The sequence below is a fragment of the Mustela putorius genome, unplaced genomic scaffold (genome assembly GCF_011764305.1).
Source record: "Mustela putorius furo isolate JIRA1106 unplaced genomic scaffold, ASM1176430v1.1 tig00000151_pilon_pilon_pilon, whole genome shotgun sequence".
NCBI lineage: Eukaryota > Metazoa > Chordata > Mammalia > Carnivora > Mustelidae > Mustela > Mustela putorius.
This window is the reverse complement of record NW_025421296.1, coordinates 3,542,720-3,558,805: the sequence shown is the minus strand read 5'-3', so window position 1 is coordinate 3,558,805 and position 16,086 is coordinate 3,542,720. Positions and strand designations below refer to the sequence as shown.

Sequence of the window (16,086 nt, the reverse complement as noted above, 5' to 3'; positions counted from 1 at the left end):
CCATTTTGTTTATTCTTACTTTCTATTCTAAATTCTTGTACACACTTCTATTATAAGTGAAGCAGAAATTAGAATTGAATAATTTCCTGTGTTCTCTCTACTGTAACATTGCAGCCAAGTGTACTATTGAAACAAATGTAAGAACATGGAGGTTTCTACTTCAGGTCACATGGTGGACTAGATGTCCTTCTAGGATGCAAAGAATGGCTATGCTTGGTGGCAGGCAGAAAAGAAAGCCTAGGGCCCAGGTTGGGTATGTGTGTGTGTGTGAAATCCAAGACTGAGTCATAAAGCCCAGAACTCACAAAGGGAACATCCTTGTAGGTGAACTAGGAAGAAACCTTGCTCCACAGAACAAAACTGAGAGTAGATCTGCCTCTCCCCGTAATGCTGAAGGAAAACAAAACAAAACAAAACAAAACAGAAAATCTCTCCTGTCTATTGCTAACCACAGGGCTGCTTTGTAGCTGATTTAAGGCTAGAACCCACATTACCTATGTATCTCCCACCCATCATCCCCTCTCAAGCTGCAAACTTAAAGTAATGTGCATTTGATCATAACATCAGCAGTCTGATAAAAGAAACTCAACTTCTCCCTGAAGGATTGAGTTTTAAATTCAGGTCTTAAAAATTTTTCAGAGATAAAATTCCAAGGAATATGGGGTCAATAAACAATCAACACTGAGTAAGAGTTCAACAGACAAACTATAGAATCAGACTCACAAAACACTAATGATTTAGAAATATCAGATACATAACATAAAATCGGTTTCCTAATATACTTGAAGAAATGGAAGAGGATATGGAGCATATGATGAAGGAAAAAGACACCAGGTGCCTGGGTGGCTCAGTGGGTTAAAGCCTCTGCCTTCGGCTCAGGTCATGAACTCAGGGTCCTGGGATCGAACCCGGAACCAGGCTCTCTGCTCAACAGGGAGGTTGCTCCCCCCCCTCTCCCGCCTGCCTCTCTGCTTACTTGTGATCTCTCTGTCAAATAAATAAATAAAATCTTAAAAAAACAAAAAAACAAACAAAAAAAAGACTTCAAAAATGACCAGGCAGGATGCCTGGGTGGCTCAGTCGGTTAAGCTGCTGTCTTTGGCTCAGGTCATGATCCCAGGGTCCTAGAATGGAGTCCTGCATGGGGCTCCTTGCTCAGCAGGAAGCCTGCTTCTCTCTCTGCCTCTGCCTGCCACTCTGCCTGCTTGTGTGTGTTCTCTCTGTCTCTGACAAAAAAATAAATGAATAAAATATTTTTTAAAAAATGACCAGGCAGTGGGCACACAGGTGGCTCAGATGGTTAAGTGTCTGCCTTCAACTCAGGTCATGGTCCCAGGATCCTGGGGGCCAGCCCCATGTCGGGCTTTGGGCTCGGCTGGGAGCCTGATTCTCTCTCTCCCCATTGCTTGTGCTCTCTCTTTCTCTCTTAATAAATAAAATCTTAAAAAAAAAAAAAAAGACCAGATAGGAAGAACAAAAGAGTGTTCTCAAATTGAAAATGTAATCATTGAACTTAGCACATTCAGTGGGATCAGAAAAACTGAAAGCTGACAAGTTGGCAGCTGGCACCCTGGCTCAAAATCAACCCACAGAAGGGAGAGGGTCGTAAGGACCTGAGGAGAGAACATAACAAATCTAGAACATCTCCGAGAGAATGCAGGCAGTCACGGACTCTGTGTGTGTGTGTGTGTGTGTGTGTGTGTGTGTGTGCATGCACATGTGCACACGCACTACAGGGGTAGTAGCCCAGAGTAGAAGATGGTAGACACAGCCGTGGGAAGATTTTTTGTTCCTGCTTTGGCCTCTACCCCCAATTAAGTATCTGATGGATACAGTTTCTATCACAGGATGAAGAGATTTAAAACATGGTGGGTGCATGTTATGGCATAGCAGTTAGAAGCAACAGATTAAATATATATGTACATGTGTGTGTGTGTATACATATATATAAAGTAATACAAATATATCTTTAAAAACATAGAGCTTAATAAGAAAATTAAGAAGGATCTCTTATATAGAAAATTCATTTATGTAAATTAACATGCACACAGGTACTATGTTCTATAAAACTATATACTTATGAAAAGACAAATATCAAACACATTGAATGTTTGCCTATGACAGGGAGGAGTATAGCTGTGACGGTTAGGGATAAGATAGAATGAGTAGATAAAGGCAGAAGGGACAAATCATAACTGTGTACCATAAACTAAGAAGTATAAGGAGCATGATTACTCAATGCTATGAAGTTAAATAAAAAGAAAGAAACAAACTCCATGGATGAGATAAAGAGCAGATCAGGTACACGGTGTAGAGACAAAACTGACAGTGAGATCTAAACAGATGACCTAGAATATAAAATAGAGGTAGAAAAAATGGGGAGGAAAGGTCAAACAACATGGAGTGTAGAGAGAGAGGATCTAATAGAGTCTGGGAGAGGTATTACTCCAAGATTATGGCTAAGAATACTTCCTACCCGATGAAAGACACACATTCTCAGACTCAAGAGGCACTGTGACATGCAAGAGTGAGAAACTGAGACTAAGAACATCAAAGACAAAAAGAACACGTTAACCCTATCAGAGAGAAGAGGCAGACTGCCTTCTGAATAATTAAAGTAACGGCTAACCTCTTGACAGCAATGATGGAAGCCATAAGAACATGCAGTATCTTCAGAGGGCTGGGAGGAAATAGATTTGTGCACACAGCAAAATCAACTGTCAAGAACGAGGCAAAAATAAAGACATCTCCGATCAACTAGAGCAGAGCTTAGCTAGCAGAGCCCCACTAAGAACTATTTAGAGCATGTACTTCAAGAAGGAGACTATAAATCCTAGAGCATCTATTGATTAGTAAGTATTATAAGAATTTTATAATGTTACCTTAAAAATCAATCTCCTTTTAAAAAAACAGTAGCGCAACACTGAAATAGTAGAAGTTCCAATCCACGCGATGCAAATTAACTGAATTTTATTACCTGCTTTTCCTGTTTAAGTACAGCGGCATCATTTAGGTCAGATGCCAAATAATCACCTGGTCAATTGAAATTAGAAAGCTCTGAGTTATGGACACAATGCTGCACTGTGGGATTTAAAATTATACTGCATTCCATAATGGTGTAACTCCAAAGAATACAGATCAACTCCAAGTCCGAAAGGTGATGTGTCAAGAACAAATACTGTGATCTGATTTCTCAGTTTATATAAATGGAAGCATTTAGGAAAGAGTTCACTGCAATACTGGCATAATCCTCAGAGTTTACACTAAAACCAAGTGCTACCATCAATCCTGTCATGATTTTAACATTTTCTCTTAACAACAAACCAAATACCAAGGTCTCAGGCAAATGTTGAATATGTAATAGGTTTTGTGTGTTCTTATACATTAAATCTTCTCAGTATCTAACTCAACATGAATGGTCTTACACAACAAGAAATTTTGTTGCATTGAGCCTTAGTATACAAAATAATAAAGAACACTTATGGATGATTAAATATTGAAGTGAAGTTGGAGCATTTAATCTACTGCAAAACTCATTTAAGGCAAACGTACCCAGGCAGTATAGACATTATTGATATTACACTTGAAGGGAACATTTTCATCCAGTTTATCTCATGAAAATTTAATTTCCTTCTTCTCTGAGAATTTGGAATTTGTTAGACTGTGTCCATTTTCAGCACAAATTTCCACTAGTACATAAAGTGTGATTTTATGTATTAGAGAAGAATCTGAGTGACTTAAAAAAAAAAATGCCACGGAGCCAAATTTATTGTGGTACATTTACCATGACAAGAGAACATCACAATATGTAGAAAAACATAAAAAAGCCATTTTATCATTATGCTGATTTTGATGTCTATTTTCATGTCAACATCCTATTTTAGTTTATGATGGGTTTTGTGACCAGGTATGAATGGGACTGATCACCGATCAAATATAAATTTGCACTTTTTAAAACAAACAAACAAACAAACAAAGCAATTATATTTGCAGAAATTCAAAACAAATAGATGAGCCATGGACATTTAGATTAGTTTGGATACATTTCTTTTCTTTCTTTTTTTGCTTCTCTAAGATTTTACTTTGTACCTGAATAAAACATCAGAAGCCGGATGCTGAATGCCAAATAAAAGTCGACTGTAGTTTGCTTCCATAGGTTTATCATCAATTATTTCTAAATCAAAGTAAGTTAAAAGTATAACCAACAACTGCTTTACTTCAACAATTGCCAAAAATCGGCCTGGACACTTGCTGGCTCCAAATCCAAATGGCAGCAGGTAATACTTCAGCTTCTTCCCGCTTTTGAAAAAGGCAGTTTTCTTTTTACCGTCTTCTACAAAACGATCGAATCTAAACTCCTGCAGAGAAGAGACAAGGAGTGTTAAAGTGCAAAATTTACATGAAATAGTTGGAGGTCAGGTCCACAACGTGGCCCATTCTCTCTGCCCATCTAAAAAGGCTCCTTTTAATTCTGCAAATGCCAGAGAGTAAAGCTTGACTAGGTGCAAATTATGGATGAACTTTCTTTTTTTTTTTTTTTAAGATTTTATTTATTTATTTGACAGAGAGAGAGATAGAGATCACAAGTAGGCAGAGAGGCAGGCAGAGAGAGAGGGGGAAGCAGGCTCCCCGCTGAGCAGAGAGCCCGATGCAGGGCTTGATCCCAGGAACCTGAGATCATGACATGAGCCGAAGGCAGAGGCTTAACCCACTGAGCCACCCAGGCGCCCCTATGGATGAACTTTCAAAAAACCTCAAATGCTACTAGGAAATGACTTCTCCCTTATCATCGTGAAAAGCACATACCTATATGACTCTTCTTCCTAATTCGCACCTCTCTCTTACGCTGTTTCCTAAGTGAAGGGGTAGTCTCTTTAGTTTTGTTCCCTAAGATGGTCCTTCTTGGTGGACAGACGTTGGGTAGAAGGGAAGGGCATGGCCACCATTGTTATGAATGTCTTTGGCTCCAGGAGCTGCCTAATATGCCTTTTTCTTTTTTTTTTTTAATTTTTTTTTAAATTTTTATTTATTTATCAGAGGGGGGGGGAGAGAGCGAGCACAGGCAGACAGAATGGCAGGCAGAGGCAGAGGGAGAAGCAGGCTCCCTGCTGAGCTAGGAGCCCGATGTGGGACTCGATCCCAGGACGCTGGGATCATGACCTGAGCCGAAGGCAGCTGCTTAACCAACTGAGCCACCCAGGGGTCCCTAATATGCCTTTTTCTACTCCTTCCCAGTCAGTTCCTGATGGATGAGGACTTCAACCTAAGATTCAGTGCTTATGATTGGGTTAAACAGACATAAAATGAAATTTGAAATTCACATGAAGCCCTAGAGAGGAACTAAACCACAAAACCCATCTTGCTTGTTTTTTGATGTTGTACTGAATTTCTCCATGGTGCTATTACAATGGACTCCTTTTGGGTTAACTGTAGGGTGGCAGGTATTTCCGATACGTTTTCATAAATAAGTTACATTACTTGTTATAGAAAATTATGGGACTGGTTTATCCAGGGTGTTTAGCCTGGCATTAATTTACTCTCACTTGAGTTTCTGTGAAGAAACTGAGTGACCTTATTTCAGCCCATGGTGAATTAAGCCATTGATTAAATTAATGCACGTGGCATGCATGAAAATGACCAAGTATTTCCTATACGTGGTGCTCATTAGCATTAGATCTGCTCAGCACACAAGTTTGGTATGAACTACATACCTGCAAAGAAGCAGGTCAGACTGAAAGCATTTCATGTTATAGTGAAAACCTTACAATTGGCAGACAGGTTCCAAATCTGTCAAAGATGACCTAATTTTCCCACTCAATATGAATGCCATTGAAATAATTTCCTTTAAAGGTACTGGTCTTGTCTTCTTTTACCTAGGCACCTATTTTGATAAATATGCAAGCTTGGAAGGCACACTTTGGGTGTTTTCCATTCCCCCCCAACTTGCAAGTTGGTGTAATCATTAAGGCTAAATTAATCCACGTTAGAACACAAGTAATTTTCCTCCCCACAGACAGTTCTGGGATGTATCTGAATAAGATCTAACTAGTGCTAAACTAAAAATATCCGTGCTTCCGGTAGTGATGAACAAGGACACTCTGTTGACATGCACTGTATTACTGGAGATAGAGTACAATATGGTACTCTCTCTTCATGACCTTTTCCATGACTGGGGCCCAAGTCTGCTCGCCTGAGTGTAGGACTGCTCCTTCCTCCTTCTTGCTGGCAAATCTGAGGAGAGAGTACTCCACAGGAGCTCCTCACATAGCCCAGCCAGTTCACGCTAACTAACTCATGAAATGATTTGTTGGGAAAAGATCTCACTATAGCTACACTCTTTAAGCCAGGAAGTACAAAATGAAAACTTGACTTGGGTTTGACTTCATAGTGTCTCGATTTCATAAATAAGCCAACAACTGCTTTGTTTCATGGCTGCCTTGTTCTTCTTTGTGAAAGTGACTGTGCTGTTCTCTGAGAGGTCAGTGGGATAAATGCATGACGCCCCCCCCCCCCCCCCCCGCAACCCTGTGACCTCCAGGTAGTGTTCACAGTCAATTCCCTCAAATTTCTACTCATTCAGCAATGTCTCTCCTCTGGTTTTCCACCAGCTTTGATTCCATTTCCTTATAGTAAACGTCTTAGAAATTCCTACTTAGTTGTTTATATTAAGAAACAAGCAGAGGAAAAGCCAACTTCTTTTGCTCTGTTACTACATCAAACTCAAAGGGCACATGAGCATAAATATATTTTTTTGAGTCAAAATTTATTTTCAGTTTGTTTTCCATAGTCAGGGCATGCAGAGCCAGAGCAGAAACCAATATTAGGACAGGCCTGTGGCAGAGGCTAGGGAGATGGTTTGGTTTTTGCCAAAAAGATAAGGGGTATGGTAGTCTCACCTGTAAGATTCTGGGGTCATAGTGACATAGAATAAAGTGTTAGGAGCTCAAGATGCACACATTCATTTGGAACAATTTAAATGCAGGACTCGTCATGTTGACATAAACTCTTTGCAGTCACCCTCACAGCTCAGCATTTCAAAACTAAAAGCGGTCAATTAAATGCCATAATAGTAAGTGGATGAGAATAGAGAATTCATGAAAGAAAGGGCATGACACTGTAATTCCACATCACCCCTCTCATAATTCTCGTGGTTGACTTCTGAACATCTTTCCTCTGCTGAGGTTTGTCTAGGCACCCACCACAGGAATCACGCTGCCCTGGCCTCTGACTGATTGAGGATAGGGTATGTGACCCAATCTCGTCACTGCTACAGAGGAAACATCTGTGACGACATCTGATAGAAGTTCCTTTCTTGTGAAGAAAGAAAAACAAACAAAAAAATGCTTAATCCCTTCTCCTCTGGACCTAGTTATTTGTGAGTCTGGTGCCTGCAACAGCAATGGCCTCCAGGTTGAAGAGGGAGCTAAACCCCCAGGAGATGGCAGAGCCAAGAAATCCCAGGAGATTGGAGTTGTCACATTGTCTTATTTATCTCTGTATTTTCAAAGCACCCAACATAGTGCTATGTACATAGTAGAGGTTCCATATACATTTGTTGAATTAATGCATAAATACATGACAATAAAGTATATTTTAAAAGCAATCTTCAGGCTTCTGGAGAAAACACAGATATTGAATGAGTAAATAAACATGTAGAGAATGAAGCATGGATGAATATTCAGCGTTCATAAATAGAGAATGGTATAATATTTAGCATGAGAAATCAAGATTGGATACATGATACAATTTTCTGGATAGAAAAGAGTTTTGGTACAAGTGACTGAGGAGGATTGAACACCCTAATTTGTGTGCTCCGAATATTGTCTTTAGTTCAGTTTAAGAGATTTGTTTTGAGCACTTCCTGTAGTATGACAACATTGAAGTTAAAAAGGCATTAAAACCTAGTCTTGCTGAGGTAGGTGACATACAATTTAATCAGGGTTTGGATTCACTCAATTATCATTTGGCGTGTAGGAATTCAGATTAGAGAATATACGGACTTCTTAAAATAAGAACTGTCAAGTGTTTTGAGTGGACGCCTAAGGGGCAGTACTCTTTGGGTACACAATCAGCCCTCCTGGGAGCAAGATGACAGGGTTCCTTTCTATCTGCATGACTTAAGTTCCAATTCATTTGTACTAGCACGAGAGAGTGTGCCCATCTCCTCCCAATTCTACGTTTAGAGTTTTCACAGTAGTCACATGAAATCAGCCACGTGGGATATTTAAGCCACAAAAATTTGACAAAATCAGGGCTTCTCAGAGGGCCATTTTACCACCACACTGATGGTTCCAACAAAATGAGTATGAAGGCCAATTTACTGGTGTGGCAGAAACCCTCTCAACAAAAAGCGCTTAGCTCTGAGGGCACAGCCCTGTGATAAGACCAATTCCCTAAACTCTAAGCTCTTAAAGACAAGGGTCTTTTAAATGTCTGTGCCCTCCGCCCCCACCATTATGCCCATCAAAATGCTTTCTGGATAACAGATGCTCAGTATATATTTGTTTCCTTGAAGAATACTGGTGGCATTATCTCTTCCAATTTGAGGTACAGACAAAAAATTAGAGTATTTCCTCATTTGTTATGATGAGCATATTTGTAAGAGCAGTGACAGTAATCAGAATAATATTGCTACAACAGTTTTTAATAGTGATTTAGAATTTATTCAAGGGCTTTCAAATTCATTTTATCATTTTAGAATCCCTACACGGCTGAGAAGTTAGATAGAGCAGACTTGCATGAGGTCAAATAAGGTCTTTCACTTTCAGAGCTTTTGGGAGCGCTCCGCTCCAATGGCTTTGTAATTACTTTCTTGTTTCCCTGTGTCCTTACTTTAGGAGGCTACTTGGCTGTGTTAAAGCGTTACCACCTTAAAAGTTTGCTGTTTCTTCCCTACGGCTCTGTGGTGTTTCCAGGCTTCCCTTTGTACCTTAACATGTCTGGTCACAGAAAAACCAACCAACAGGTTTGCTCCTCTCCATAGCTCCAGGTCGAGATGCTGCATTTTGGCAGAAAGGAAATCATCACCATTTACTGATTATTTGAGCGTCAGATGCTTGAATTCTGGCTAATAATAGATGTAAATTTGAGGAAGGCTTCAGAAAAATTTCAAAAGCTATCTATTCCTAGTTAAATTATCTAGGCTTTTTTGAATAGCATTTAGACCAAAAAAAAAAAAAAAAAAAAAAAAGAGGGAAAGGAAAACTGAGAAGGGTGTTTCCTGCGCTCTCTCTCATTGTCTTCAATTTTAGCTGCCAATTTACTTCCAATGTAGGCAAGAGCCACCTAAGTAGCTAATATCACAATAAACTAAGCACCCGATATTCAGAAAAAGAATAATTCTTTACACAGAAGTTACGTGTTGATAGCTTATAGACCCAGTTAGGTCCTCAAACACTTTTTGTTTAGCCCATTGTTGTGTTTTTAAACATTATTTTCCCAAACCTTTAAAAATCCTGAAGTTTACCCCAAAATCTGTTTTCTGAGTTTTTTTTTTTTTTTTAATGACTCAGCCATGCTAGGCCTACATGCTCTTAAGAGCTAAAGGCTAATTCACAAGTAACCAAATGATCTTAGTTAGATAGCTCTGGGCTCTCCTTTCCCCGTAGTTTTTACCACTCCTGATAGTATTGCTACATTTATACGCAAGCCATTTCATCCATTTATTCTAGTTAGGCCCAGTACATATTTGAATATGCAATATTGGTGGTAATTTAAAATTCTAATTGAAGTGTATTTTCACTTTCAGAGCATTCATCCATTCCAGCAACGCCTTATTTATTTGCCTTGTGGACAGCCTCCTGTGCTGGGCACTAAGAATGCAGAGAAGACAGTGAGTGATGTGGTCTTACCCCTTCTGGAGCTTTCAGCATATGGGACCACAGACAAACAAACAAGTAATTGGAAAGCAGCAGGTGCTTTGCAGTGTAATATAGGTCCAACAGGATACAGAGTTGGCAATGGCCAATTCTCTGAGGAACGAGGTGGGAATCAAGAATACTGCCAAAGAAGAGTGATGAAGGGTGATTCTTGTGGAGTAATCTGGAACCTCTTGAGTGGACAAGAAGGAAAATTCGAGGAATAGAGAGGTTTGTGAAGGAAGACCATGGGCTCTTTTTGGAATGTGATATTCTAGAGTATCTTGGGCTTGAACATCCTGAAATCATGCCTCATTGGGTTGGGAGAACCTATGTTCTGTGAAGGTTCTTCAGTCTCTGTGTCTTCAAAGAAGGCCTATACTTACATTTGGAGCTAGTCTTCCTCAAATTTCTGGACTTAGAGCTACTGTCTGTTTTCTATATCTAAGGCCTGATCTTCCCATTCAAGATCTATAGGGCACAAAACATAGGCAGTGGGGAATATGAGCCTCTGAAGAGCTTCTGGATCAATGTTCTCAGGGACAGATGGCCCAGGACAGAATTTCCCAGGATTTCCTTCTCTTTTTTACTGTCAAGGGATGGTGGTTTCAGATGGGCATCTGTTCTGTGAGCATTTATGGCATCTACTTATTGTCATTCTACATTGATAAAAATCACAAGAATAAAGCTATCTGCCTGATAGCGGTAGGTACTCCGTAAATGTTTATAGAATGAATGATTATGTAAGTCCTTGCCAAATCATATAAAAATGGTTCTGAACCATGCCATATTTTTCTGTGCTGATAATTATCACCATTCCACAACTAATTTTAAGAAGACAATGTTGACAAAAAAATTACCTAGTTAATTTTGGGGTCCAAAGAACAGTACCGCAAAAATAGCGGTAATTTAGTAAACATGTATTGTATTGATAACTTGATAACTGATAACATGTATTGCTGATCATTTTAATGTTGATTTTGCCATCATGATATGAATGATGAACTTAATGAGTAATGGAGTAGTCACATAATGTAAATAATAAATAGAAGTTAAATTTAAAAAATTATAAATAAAAACAAAAGTTAAAATTTTAGATATTTTTCAAATATTAGTTATTATCTGCCCCATTTATTGAATATCTATGCGTGGAATTTTTTTTTATATTTACAAATGTGGAGATAAAGCCAGTTGTCCACAGAATTTTCATGCACTCACTAATACCCTACTTCTGATTTGCTGTCACCTACATATAACATCTCTTCTTCTGAAACACAGAGGAACCATAAGTATACTTTTCTTCTCACTTGAAAAAATTTGCCTTTGCTGGTGCAATAGATGTAAGTTATCTCATTACATTTGGAGTTTCTCCTCTTCTTATTAATTTCCAAAATTCAACACTATTTTAATCTAGCCTGGCTGCAAACCATCTGACTTAGAAATGCTTTAAAAGTGATCCTGCTATGAACTGCTCAAAAAGAGCAATGGAGTATACCTTTGAAAAATAGCGTTTTCTATGCAAAAACCACTATAGCAACAACACTACTTCATGAGACACTCAGGCAGACTATGACTGCATTCAATTTGCATGCAGGTGGTGAACCTCTGAAGTGGTATTAAGGGATGAGCCAGGGTGGATTAATTTCCAGTCTTTGATATTCATTAACTCCAGCTTCAGAAAAAAATACAAGGAGATGACACAATTACCCTCAGAGCTTCACCCGGGAGCAGCAGCTTTACAATCTCGGGTTCATAATGCCATTCTGACTGATCAAAAAGGGGCATATACCTGTGGTAAGTGGTGAAAAAGTATATGGGCTTAAGTATGGCAATGATGCCGTTTGATCTGGGGACAGTGAACCCCATTCTAGAAACACTTAGCAAAACAGTCATCCTTCTTTATTCTCTGAGCCACCCACCAATAGCTAGCCCTCCATGGTTTTCAACAATTCTCTGCCAAGCACAACCTATTTTTGGCCTAAAGCTAATGATGGCCAAGGTACAATGCCTTTCATTTGAAGAAGTCAGCATCCAGTCTCATCATTCTATTTCTATTTACAGACCACAAAACCTTTGAAGAGAGATCCTTAGGAAACACTTCGGTAAGTAGGAAAAAGATCCTTAGGAAACACTTCAGTAAGTAGGAAAATTTTCCCACTGGAAGGCAAGACATAAGCCATCAATCTGTCTCAAATTCCTCCTGGAACAAGGTGGCAAAAGGAAGCTATGGAAAAATAGTGTGAAGAAGAGGAATGTTCTCACAGCTATCTAAGAAAGAGCCACGACCGCTTGATGCTTGTTTACCTCTGGAGCCTCAAAGACCTCCGGGTCATAATGTATGGCTGGAGGAAAGATGGCTACCAAGTCCCCCTTCCGCAAACAGTAGTCCTGCGTCTCTGAATGTAGAGTCAAGTCCTCTTGAACAAAACGAATGATGCTTGAAAATGAGCATAGTCGTAAAACCTCGAGAACGGTGCTTTCTGAAGGACACAAGCAAGCAACAGCTTATTAAAATATGACTGCTCCTAAACATTGCTCTCAGTTTGCCATTAAGCTCATTACCAATAGCTTTGATTGAAAAGGGAACCCTTTCTTAATCAGATCCATTGAACACCAAGGGGGAGTCATGGTGGTCTTGGATCATCATAGCAAGGAGGAGGTGGGGGAGACAGCTGGGACTTGGCCCATCACAGACAGAAGCCTATGGTGCTGTACTTGGGCAGAAAGTCAGTAGCTAGGGTTTTTGTAGGAAGGAAAGGTTGGCAAGAAAGAAATGCTGTGTGATAGGTATATCCATTGGACATTAAAACCATCTCCCAGCCGAAGAACACTGCTGGTGGGTTTTTTCTCCACCCTTCGGAACAGCTACATCTTTAAAGCCAGGCTCAAGCATTTCATAATCACTTAGGCAGTTAATAGTAAAGTAATTGTAGTAGTGCTTTCTGCGGTGGCTTAGCACTTAATTTCTTTTTTGCTAGCTGTAAATAAAATGTGGGTCAGCATTTGTTGGAAAAATTTCAAAGAAATAAGACTTGCATGGGATTCAGAAGAAAACCATCTTTTCCTCAGCATCCAGGGAAAATAACAGCCACCATCATAACCTGGAAGATTCCAGAAGCTGAATGTCCTTGCTTTCCCAGTGGCCTTCACCTTTTGCTCCTAGCACGACAGATTTTATGGCTAATTTCCGGCAATTTATCCTGGCAGTTTGAGGAGGAATTCCTTTGGGAATAATATGCATAATTTGCATAAATCATTCTGATAGCATGCATATCAGCATGTAGCTCCTGTCTAGGTCTGCATCTCTGCCTTCATAATCAAAACTGACTATGTTTTCACCAGCCTGAATGGGTCCTAGAATATAAAGCTTGATTCTTTCTAATCAGCAACGTGAAAAAGAGCTCCAAATTGAGAGCTTTCCCCCTTTCACATGGTAACAAATGGTTGTGTTTATGGCTTGCAATTTAGAATCTCTCTCTCTCTCTCTCTCACACACACACACACACACACACACCCCAATCTCTCAGTGTTCAGCAAAGCTCGGAAACATAGCATGCTCAGTTATTAGAGTAGAGCAGGGCACTGGTCAGTGAGGGCTTGCCTCAGCCAAAAAAGAATAATAAATGCTATTCCACTAAAATGTAAATCTACGCCCAGCTTGCACGCGTAGCTTTGGTGCCTTCTCCCGGGACACTTCCCCCTTAGCATGCGTTTGTCTAAAGAAATGAGGCTGCGGTCCGCTCTGTGTGGCCGGTGTGGTGATTCAATGTGACGTACAGTGAGGCTGTGCATATTCTTTTGGACTGCCTTCATTATTATAATCAGGCAGAGTCAAATCGGCTTGTTGGTGATGAGGCCAGAAAAGAACTTCGGTTTTGGAACGTGGACTCCACTGCAGATAGCCACAAGGCAACTGACACGACGGATCTCAGCTGGCAGGACACCGGTGACCAACATCTCTGTGGTGCAAAGCGAGGGTCGGTTTCCTACGTATGACTGCTGGCTCTGTTGGGTCAACAGCGGGACCGCAGCATTTTCGCTTGTGGTGTGAAACGGTAGCTGACATATGTAGCGATGCCGTTCCCCCAAGTCCAGTAGGGGTGTGGGAAGAAGAGAGACAAAAGCAAAATCACTGTGGGGTGGCTCTGCGACAGGGCAGGCATTTACCAGTCCGAACAACACAGTCCCATCCGATTGGCCGGCGGGGCTCGGGGGAAGCAGGGCAGCTTGCGCCCACTGCGGGATCGCAAATGACAATTGGGCAAGCATCTCTTATGCAGAAGTTAATCACAATAATGGAGCACAAAGTGGGGCTTAGCGGTCAGATCGTAAATGACAAATCTGTTTTACCTTCCCGTACCAGTTATGTGTGCAAGGCGAGGTTGGCTCTCGCTCTGAGCGATCACGCCGATGATCATTAGATGACAAAAGTAATGAGTTGCATTATTATCAACAATGGAGAGGGGAGCTTCCGTGGCTCTGCGTTACAACAGAACAGACACAAAAGCCAGCAGCTTTTCCACCAGCCCCAGTAAGAACGCGGGCAGAGCTCTATGCTGAGAAGAATGACAACTGCACAATAAAAAAAATTGCAGCCTCTACTTGTAGTTGTCATAGTTGAGCAGACACCAGCCAGTGCCACTGACAGACCAGCTGGGCCCTGGGAGGACTTCCATGCTGCACCAGGAGGTACAGTAAATTATCCTGCACGGTAGAGCAACATCTGTTTCTGTGCTAGTGCCGAACAAACAAGGCAATTTAAAACATACCAAGGGATAACCAAGCAACAAATGAACATGACCCTCATTTTTCCCCCCTTCTCACACACGAGGTGTTAAACTTCATTGTGCAAGCACTCCACGAAAGAGAGGCCAGGTTGGTAGTTGATAAGGTGTTGTCAGAGAGATTTTACATATTTCCAAAATGGAAAGAAAAAGCTTATAGTATTGTTATTCTTAGAATCTTCCTTCCCCCTGCTATCTTCATTTCTTTTATACCAAAGCTAGCACTCAGTTCTCAATTCGCTCTAGAATTAAAAAAAAAAAAAACTTTCCATATACTTATAAATATTCAGTCTTTAAACCTAATTTGCTATACTTAGTTCACATGCCTTCAAGCATTTGTCTTCCAATTTCCACTGAATAAATGCGTACTAATGAGAAGTAGAGCAAGCTGCTGAGGCAAAGCTGGGTGACTTGGGTCTGGCCTGCCACCAGCTTGTGATAGGCGGGCAAATTGAGTTAAAATGAAAAGTCTTGTCAGCTGAAATTCAACATGGTAGCCAAACAGCAAGCTGTCAATCATCCAGCCAAAACAAGGGACTGTAGGTAATAAAAGGTCATTGTGATCATTAGTGCACTTGGCTTTCATATGCAAGTTAATTTTAATTAAACATGATCTCTATCTGTAAATGTTTTATAAAACTTATTGTGCATAATGGATTGTTAATTTATACTAACATTTAGCAGGTAATAGGACCCTCTACTTATTAAAGCATTGTAGAGAAATGGCTATCGAGAATGCAAATATTTTGGGGATAATTTACACCAGGCACCACAAGGTGCCAGCAATTGCGATTGCGATTAAGATAAGGCTGCCTGTGTTTTATTAAGAGCTGAGCTTTACTAACTGGTATACAGTAGAAAATTGGATTATAGCATTCCCACGATGACCTTACAATTCAGGGCCTGAACTACCTCCTTCACCTGGCTAGGAGGGATCTGTTTTTCTTCTCTGGATCTAAAAATATTCTCATTAAGTATCCCTTCTAAGCAAAAAGCTGGGGAATGTGTTGAGCTAAGACATTTTACCATGTAACTGTGAAGGAAAATTGCAAATGAAAGGATATGCTGGTAGGAAAAGGCATGTACACTTTCTCTCTTGCCCTCAAATCTCCATTCTGGCTGTAATAATTGACAGATGATTCTCATTTGCAGATTTAAAGCGTTGAAGCAGCTCATGATAATCAATAATGCATGTAACAACGCAAACACAAATAAGCACATCCAAGTTTCTGCCTCACACTTAGGCCATGTCTGTGTATGTGGAATGAATGTACTGTGACATGGCCAGGCTGTTAATTTGGGTCATCTTAATGACTGGTGCAGACTGTCATACCATCTGATTAGCCATGGTGATCCGTGGATCGCAGTGATGGCTGGAGTGAAATGGACAGCCAGGCCACGCCGCGGTCCACTGGGGCTGAACGCTTGGGCGGTCTTACAAAGGT

At 40.4% G+C, this 16,086-nt stretch overlaps 1 protein-coding gene across 1 annotated transcript in view; it reads right to left on the bottom strand.

The window, feature by feature from the left end:
- Nucleotides 1-3,958: 3,958 nt before the first annotated feature.
- The window catches only part of LOC101686726 (cytochrome P450 7B1), a 171,087-nt gene continuing 158,959 nt past the window's right edge, over nucleotides 3,959-16,086 (bottom strand). The window contains exons 5-6 of the mRNA XM_004772950.3: nucleotides 12,162-12,337; nucleotides 3,959-4,358 (exon numbers count right to left, since the gene is read on the bottom strand). Of these exons, the coding sequence (XP_004773007.1) occupies nucleotides 4,071-4,358; nucleotides 12,162-12,337 (464 nt within the window). The 3' untranslated portion in view covers nucleotides 3,959-4,070. The remainder of the gene's footprint in view (nucleotides 4,359-12,161; nucleotides 12,338-16,086) is intronic.